The following is a 9,386-nucleotide window of genomic DNA, read 5'->3' as shown; positions in this document are numbered from 1 at the left end:
CTGTTCTTAAGCATATGCACGTCTAATTATGCAAATGAGGTCCGTTGAAACAAAACACTACTCCAGCAGTTAAGTTATCTGGTTTTAGGCTGTAAATTACCATGCGTGCATTTGTCTCCTCCGGTCTTAGAACCAGTTCATACTTCACTCATTACCACAAACCATTTATTGTCTCTATTCTATAATAGTTCCTTTTACATCCTGTTCTCTGCATGTATTAATAGGGTACAGTATGTATGGCCATACATGAGTTTGAAGAAAGAAGTCCAGATGCAGGGAATCAACTTTTAGATAAGTTAGAGTTTTGCAAACATTGTCAAAGAAAGCATCGATTGTTCATTAAGTGAAACGAACTGGTGGAATTAGTTCCACCAATGTCTGAAATTGTTCAAAGTTATTGAGATATGTGTAAATTAAGTTAAGTTAATAAATCAAGTTAAACACTACACAGGACCATAAGCTAGCCGTTAGGCATCTGTCTTTTTTTATCATTTGTGAAATATTATGTAAATAATTTGTATAAACACTGTGATGATGATTTACACAAATAAATGAAAGAAAATTAAAGAAAAGCTTTAATTTAATATGATCAGTGAGAACATTCTCTTTTTATTGTATCTTTTTGAAAAACAAACAAAAAAGTCTTTTGTAATTTTCTTTTGTTAACATTTCAGAATTCTGTACAAGATAAAAAGAAATAAGCACTGCTTAAGAACAGAGTCAAATCTCAAACTAGAAAAAACAAATTAAAAAAATCCCCAAAAGAAAGGTTTACAATACAAATTAGTAGTAAGACATTGTCTGAAGTGCAATGGCATAGCTCAGATGGGTTAAAAGTGAAACCAAAACGTCAAAATAAAAATACTTCTCTATTTTTCCAACAGTAAATTCTTTACAGAGTAGAGACTGTATTATCTGATGTATTTAAAACTGTAAAAACATATTTACAAATAGCCATTATCTTTTATATATTTTCTCATAATCACATATATGTCAGCACCAGTAAAAAAACCCAAAACAAAACAATGAACATCAACAGCAACAATTTTTTGTTAAAATGTTGTCTACAGACTTGGTCCCGGTACATAATATTTGGAGGAAGCTTCCTTTCTCTTCGTTAAGGAATTTCAAAACATACCAAGAACACACACTCTGAAGAAGGCAAAAAGGTCACAAAGGAGTGAGACCTTAACACTGACCCAGGCGTTTGTCTCGACCCTCCTGAGTCCACTTTGGAGTGGTGAACATCAGGTATTTCCATATGCACTGCCTTCATTTCATTTCATTTGACCAACACTCAGAACTGATGTTTGAGCCTGGACGACTGGACTGGTGGTGGATGGTTAAAGGTTGAAAGTACGAGCAGTGTAGCTCTCCCGCTCTTCCTGCACGAGGCTCAAATTAATCTCCCACTGATAAAACCGGGGAACGCTGCAGGCTTAAACGTCTGTCCGCCCTTGACCTTCACACAGCGACATGGAGGAAGTCCGTGCCCCAAACATGAGAAAAAAAAAAGACCTTCTTGACGGGTGCTACTGAACGCAGCAACGCTTCCATGAGTATGGTGTTTAAAGTTTGTATTTAAAGGGTTGGATTATATGAACACCAACAACCATGAGGAGGAACGCATCGATGGCTAGGAAATAATTTACAGAGAAGGCTTTTTGGTTTTGTTGACTACAGCATCATACTTCAAACGTTCACCCGGACGAGCTGAATCCAAAGTAATGCACATATAAACGCGCTTTCATTCGACGTTTGAGCAAGATTACAAAACAGTTACAGGAGAAAGGTGTTACTTTACCAACAACCACGAACCTATCTGACACACATTTATTACTCAAACATCGGGGTTAAAGAGTGGACACGTTGGGAAGGATTGGAATCCGAGGAGTCAAGTCCAAGTTACTCAGAGAGGGAGACACTGCCGTAAGTGGAAGCACTGATTTAATGCTAACTGGCGCTAACTGCCGTCACCCTTTAAGCCCGAGCAGCTGTCCCACAGTTGTGTCATATCTGTAAAGCAAACTCAAGGCTCCGTAGTGGTTCAGTCTCCTCATCAAAAACCAGGAGGGGGGGCGACGTGTATTTCTTCACAGTAGTGTGACAGCATGGCATAGTTACTGTATGTAGTAGGGTTGGACGTAAAGCAGGGCGGCGGTGATTGGCAAGCAGCTGTGTAACAATGGAAGGAAAGGCTCTGCTGCAGCGGGAGGACAAACAGAACAACAAAAGACAACAGGAACTAAAACTAAAAGCTGAGTTTAACTTTTTTTCCCTTGCAATTGACAAAGACACAACCAGCATCATTGTTAGAAACACAGCAACGAACAAAATGTGGGCGGGCTCTCAATTAGGTTTTTTTTTAGTTTTTTTTTTTAGAAGTCACTTGTGGTGCTAGAATACATTCACTGCCCAGCGATCGCTCTACCGTCAGCCTGATGTGTGCGACGCGCTTTGTGTCGCAGAGGCAGAGGTTTTAATGTAATATTAGCTCTGTTAGCGGCCTCTCACACGTCCGCTCATTCGCTCCAGCTGATGCTCGTTTTCACGTGGGCGTGTGAGTTTTTGGGTTCGGGTGCCTGCAGTAGCTGCCTATTCCCCTCCCTGCGTTCCCCTCTCTTTGTCTCCCTCTGCGCGCATACCTGCCATCCACCGTTACACATGCAGGAGGTGGGAAGACAACAACGGCACCAAGGCACAGCACTGGAGGGCAGAGTGAGAAGATCGCCACACTTTCAACAGATCCTTGAGCGCAAGGGACGATTGTGGAAGGGGAGATCGGGTGAGGAGAGCACGGACCCCGTGATGGAGACAGGTGTGTGTGTGTGTGTGTGAGTGTGTAGGGTGCATGAATCTACGACAGGAAATAAGAGTGTTGAGAGTGCTTTCTGCTCCCCTCAGCTCCTCACATGGTCGAGAGATCTGAAGCACTGAGCTGGGTGGCGCAAACAAATAAATTGCTGTCTAGAGAACAAGTCTTCCCTCTCCTTCATCAGTCTGCAGTGTTCAATCAGCCTCTGCTGAAGCTTGGACTCAAAGAGCTGCTGTGTAAAAGGAGCTCGCTTTCAAACAATGGGACATGAGAGACATTTTTAACATGGTGGAAAAAAGGGAAACTAATGGAATACGCATTATAATCTCTATATTGGTTCTTCATTAATATGCACAAGATCTTACGCGCACGCGCGCACGCGCGCACACACACACACACACACACACACACACACACACACACACACACACACACACACACACACACACACACACACACACACACACACACACAGCCCATAACTCAGGAACTAATTTATAACCTTTATAACCACAGGCATGTTTTACAAAAACACATGCCAGTCCACATAACTCTTTAGTTTTACTTTCTCAGGTTTCAATGTTTGTCCTGCTTCAACGTTTAGTTCATCCAGTAAAAGCTCAGCTCCAGTTTGTCTGTTGGTTATTGGCTCGTGAAAAACTCCTCCATCCAACCATCGCTTGAGTCCAGCTCGCCCCCTGGGCCATCACCCAACCCAAAGGCTCCTCCGCCTGAGGGCCCGCCCCCATATCCATAGGATGACATATCCTGATTGGCTGTCCTCTGGTAGCCCTGTGGCTGACCTCCAACCCCCACACCTCCTGGTCCGTAAGGTCCACCTCCTCCTCCACCTGCCCCTATTCCTGGGCCCCCAGGGCCCGGTCCGAAGCCCCCCATTCCAGGCATTCCCTGGCCCATCACCCCTTGGTTCATGCCTTGGTTCATGACCATGAGTCTGGGCTGGTTGGTCCTGGGCTGACTGCCCATGTGAGGGCCCATCATAGGGCCACCCATAGCTGCAGCTGGATTGCCTACCCTAGGATCCATTCCCTGGCTCATCCCTTGTCCCGGGCCCTGAAAGTGTTGCTTGGCCATGTGCTGGGGTTGACTCGACTGCATCCCGTAACCCTGCGTCGAGCTGAACCCCACCATGTCTCCACCCCCTCCCCCTGTAGTCCTTCCAACTCCTCCGGCCATGGCCTGCAGACTCTGTCCTTGCTGCTGGGGCCAGCTACCTCCCGCCATTCCGCCGTTGCCTCCTCCTGCTCCTAGCATGCTTTGCAGTCTCTGTGCCTGGGCTTTGGCACTAGCAGGTCCTTTGAGGGATTGCTGGGTCATGGAGTTCATTAACATCCCTTGTGCTGCATAGCCTCCACCAGCCCCGGGACCTGTAGGTATACCTGCAACCCCAGGACCTGCACCTGCCTGCCGGGGCGGCCCTCCGGCAGGGTTGTGCTGTGGTGGAAGACCCATGGAAGCTTGGACGCTTTGGCTCTGGTGCTGCTGCTGGTGGATCATTTGGCTCATGGAGGGATTGAGACCATACAAGGACCCCTGGTTAGACCCCTGGTTGCCATAGGGTAGGCCCATGTCAGTTTGCGGTCCAACAGATCCCCCCTGGCCCTGGACAGAACTCATCTGGACCATCTGCTGGTTCTGCTGCTGTTGTAGGAGACGGGCAGCTCGTATGTTCTGGAGAGTCTGGTTCCTGGATGCTAAATCCTGTGGAGGACCTAGGGTAGAAGAATCACAGTGGTTAAATCCAGAGAAGCCCACTGTCATAAAGGTGTTTTAGTGCTAAGAGGATGATTCATGGACCATGACTACCTGTTTACTCTCCATTTCTATAAATTCAGTTCAAATCCCACCACAATAAAAAAAACTAAACTCTGTAAAAGGCTAAAACCCCTTCATTTGGTTTTATTAGAGGCTTGGTAGAGTCAGGGCTGAGGGGGCCTGCTAGCGTGGAAATGCCTCTAAATCCTCCAATAAACTCCCTTCTGACATCATTGCACTAATCCCTCACCTCACAAGTTGAACTGGAAGTGTAACAGAGGAGTGAAAATGAAGAGGATCACACACTCTGGAGGGGTAAGTAGACTGGGAGTACCAAGACTTGGAGGTAATGTAACACAGCTACACAGCCGTGTTTATACTTACATCACTTACATACTGTTAATGTACCTAAATGTAAAAATTTGTTTAAATATGCTGTTTTTGCAGGTGATAGGAGTAGGAATACTGCTTTTGCACAGGCATGTATCTAGACCATCGTGTCATTACTGACTTCCCTTTCACATGTTCTGCGAGACTAGCAGACCTTTCTTCATCCCTCCATTATCCTCTCACCCACTCACCTCTTTCTTTCTGCCTTAACTCCCATCTTTACTGCTAACAGGCAGACCATCTACCTATTCCTATTGCTACACTCCCACCCCCCATTTCCCTCCTCTCATCCATCTTTTTGACTTCACCGGAACTCTGGGGGATCCAGGACAGACAGGTTGCCGTGGTAACAGGCTGAGCAGGAATATTCTTTTTTTTATGGGGGGAGAATGATAGGAGGAGGCTTTAGAGCAACTTAATGCCAGCTGACAGAGACAGAGGAACAGGTTTGGGTTCCGGGTGGTGTTCAGTTGTGGCTGCTGTCTACATACACATTTGCATGTGTTTGCGGATTTATCTGTCTGTGCTTATTGATGAATGAACTATAAAATCTGTTCAATGTCTAGATGCCTTGGCAGCCTTCAGTAGCATTTGTACCACACTTGTTGCAGGGCACGTATGCATGTGTGTTTGCCAGCTTCCTTTCTATTAAAAGCTATTCTGCAAAGAACTATGCACCGATTACCGAAAATCCATTTGCTAATGTGCTCATCAATAAAATGAAGAATTTAGGTCAGATCTTGACTTGTTAAGAAGAAAATCTATTGAGATTCTGCCATTCTTGTGTTTTTGCATACATTATGTTCATTGTTGTTCAGATAAAATAAATGCACGGGTCTGTGAGTCTCACCTTGGTACTGATTGACTGAGGGATATGGATTCCTCTGGCCCTGACCCATCTGTCTAGGGAGGTGCTGCTGCTGTTGGAGCTACAGAAACACACAGACTGTTAAGAGTGTAGCTCTCATAGAAATTTCATGATTTCAAGAATGTTTTACACATGAACAGGGTCATTAACACAAACCACTGTGAAACATTTGCACAAAGCAGATTCAAAAACATAACAAAATATTACAATATGCACACTGGGCAACCAAAGGCTCCACTCCAGGTATTTAATATACGCCACATGTATACGGCACATACAGTCACACCCAAATGCTCTAAAGCATTTCAAAGTAACATTTTAAAATGAGCAATGTATGATCGGTAACTAATAAGAGCATTTTGCTTACAAAACTCCAGGAAGAACTGAATCATCAATCTATGCCTGTAACATCGACTCAGAAGAAGAATTACTCAGATGGTGGTGGGCCAGTGATGGTCTGGGGAAGCATGTCCTTATTACTGGAGGAACACACTTACTTCCATATCATAACCAATGGAACATAGACTGTTATGAGGTTTTGAGAAAACCGCCTCATAATTGTAGTGTGTGTGTAGCGTCTGGTGCAGTGGAGACTGGAGGAAGACAATGTCTGGTCCCATTTGTGTGTAGGCAAGACCTGAATAATATTAAGGGCACGCATGCCACTGACTGATCCTCACATTCCACTAACGACCTCTGATGTGTGCTATAATGTGTTTGGTTTGGTGGCGACAGACTGTCCATGGGTTTACTGAGGCTCAGATCTAGGACTGGGAGGAGACTTCCCAAGACCCCATCCACTGACTCATCAGGAGACACTGAGTGCATACAGGGAACATTTACAATTCTTTTTGCTGTGATGAAATTTTTGCAATGTTGGTAAGCATTTTTGAGTAAAGGAACTATAAACTGGGAATTCTGGTTCCCACTGACCAATGTTTCAGTTTTTATTTTGCTCTGAATGAAAAAGTGGAGATTAGTAAAGATTAAAACTGGAATCATTGGATTGTCGCATTTGATGTGTGATTTGTGTACTATAGGTTTATGGGAACAGTATCAGTTGAGAAGTAATAATAGCGGAAAAAACTGTTACAATTACACTGATAACAGTAGTTAGATAGTTTGGTGAATTAGAGGTAAGGCAGATGTTTTCCTATAGTTTATTATGGTGGAGCTGAGACAAGTATAGAATGGTAGTTGACAAATGTTATAATACAGATGAGACAGATGTTTCATTCTTTAGGGGATGGATGAGATGGATGTTATGGTAGAGGTAGGATACATGCTGTTAGAGAAAAGAGACAGATGTTATAATAGGCAGATGTTTGGTATAGGAAAGGTGATAGAGAGGTGTGTTGCCTAAGACAGTGTTGGATACATCAGAGGTGAGACAGGTGTTTGGTATGGCAGAGGTGCGATGGATGTTATAATACAGGTGGAACAGATGGCAATACATATGTTATAGTGTTATGTTAACTTAGGTTCTAAGTAAGACAAACATTATAGCAGAGATGATACAGATGTTTGGCATTATCAGCTGAGGCAAATGCTTAGTATGGCAGAAATGAGGCCAATGTTTATTATGGTAAAGATAAGACAGATGTTAGGCATTGTAGATGTGGGACAGATGCTCAGCACAATACAGGTGAGACAGATGTTTGCTATGGTAGGTGTGAGACAGCTTCAGTATAGCAGAATCTAGACAGGTGTTTTGGTTTAGACTAGAATTAGCGCACATTATTTGGTGGATGCTCGGGCGTTTGAACTCATTTCTCTCTCATATGCAGTGTAAAGAAGGTGCTGCTCGTTTAAATAGATGTATGATATGCGTAGGTAACAACGCACACTACTCCTATGTAGAACACGTCTCTTCTTAGACACCTACTGTACATATATTTGGGAGCCCATGTTTTACACATCCAATTAAATCGGTCAGAGTGGGTGGTGACTTCAAAATTCACAACTCTTTAACACTTGATTCCCTCTCAGAGAGAAAAAGAAAAAGAAAACACCACATTATCACAGCAGGCAGCATGTGGCAAAAACACACGTCCGCACACACACTGCAGAGATGAAGAGAAGGCAGTGAAGGGGGGGGGTGGTTGAGGGTAATTATACATGTGACCAGACAACAGTAATGAAGAGGAGAGGATGAGCTGCTCTCGTTACAATGGGACACACAGGCAAATCTACAGGTATGAACAAACAGTAGACACACACACACACACACACACACACACACACACACACACACACACACACACACACACACACACACACACACACACACACACACACACACACACACACAGACTGTTTAATGCATGACAGATAAATCACATCCGCCTCCTGCTTCTTAATCACTTCTGCCCTGAGCACCTCACCTGTTCAGCCAGTAGTTGCTGCTGTTGCTGCTGTTGTCTCTGCTCTCTGAAGAGTTGCTGTTTCTGGTGCTCCATCACCATCATCTTTTTCATCATGGCTGCCTGCTGCTGGTTCCCCACATAACCTGGAGGTGGACCAGCCCCCTGATTGGGGCCCACTCCGGAGGCCACGCCCCCAGCGGGGTGAGGAGGAGGGATGGCGCCGGGCGGTCGGGACATTCCCATCACACCTTGTTCCTGCAAACAGATGAAGGGTCGCTCAGTATCATGGACTGTTGGACAACCAGCAGGACAGCGGACATTAGTTCAGCTTCACACTAGACACGGCAATGAACATCCAGGCTGCGAATAAACATCCATTCTTACCTTCACTCTGTTCAAATATATAAAAAATGCTTACCAGCACCTATGAAGCCCACTAATCAACACATTATATCTTGTTGGTATCCACTACTTCCAGGAGTATCTGCTGCACTACCAGCAACTGTTCCCAGCAACAAAATGGTGCAGCACGACAAGAGCAATTTGTCATTTTTACACTTAGTTTTTTTTACAAATAAAAAAAAAGTCTTTCACAGGGAAGATGTGTTAATTAGTCAGTTTTCAATGTGTTTGTTCGTATGAACCTCAAACAGAGCCAGGCAAGCTTCACCCCCGTTTCCAGTGCTTGCGCTAAGCTAAGGTAACCAGCTGTTAGCTGTACTTTCTTCATATTGATCATTTTATCAACGCTGTGTCTATTTTTATTGGCGTAAACATAAACAGCGATCCAACAAAACCATTACAAACTAAACGAAACATATCACTTCTGTTGTTTCTAACAAGTGAATTCTAAGATTGTATTAGGTAGAGAAAAGCAGAAGAGCTTGATTCAGGTGTAACAGCATATTTGAGTATTGTGTTTTACTGTAATTGCTGCCAAAGACAAAGTCCAGGTGTCTGGAAAGGACTGCAAAGCGAAAAAAGGCAGAACTGTCCAAAGAGTGGGCACATCAAGCTTCCCTGAGTCCTCCCAAAGGGGCATCGGTTGGTTCGCCGCATACATTATCCTTTCATTAGCATATAAAGAGCACTTCCTCTTCCACTCAACCATATGCTAATCTCTAATAGGATAAAATTGCCTGCTCTGGCCAATGGGTGGGGAGCATTTATG

General features: G+C 44.2%; 1 protein-coding gene across 1 annotated transcript in view; it reads right to left on the bottom strand.

Moving 5' to 3' along the window:
- Positions 1-552: 552 nt before the first annotated feature.
- Positions 553-9,386, bottom strand: part of maml3 (mastermind-like transcriptional coactivator 3) — a 77,683-nt gene continuing 68,849 nt past the window's right edge. Inside the window, exons 4-6 of the mRNA XM_029147682.3 lie at positions 8,234-8,470; positions 5,832-5,910; positions 553-4,548 (exon numbers count right to left, since the gene is read on the bottom strand). Of these exons, the coding sequence (XP_029003515.1) occupies positions 3,458-4,548; positions 5,832-5,910; positions 8,234-8,470 (1,407 nt within the window). The 3' untranslated portion in view covers positions 553-3,457. The remainder of the gene's footprint in view (positions 4,549-5,831; positions 5,911-8,233; positions 8,471-9,386) is intronic.

This window comes from Betta splendens, chromosome 1 (assembly GCF_900634795.4).
Source record: "Betta splendens chromosome 1, fBetSpl5.4, whole genome shotgun sequence".
NCBI classification, from domain to species: domain Eukaryota; kingdom Metazoa; phylum Chordata; class Actinopteri; order Anabantiformes; family Osphronemidae; genus Betta; species Betta splendens.
This window is presented reverse-complemented; position numbering and strand designations above follow the sequence as displayed.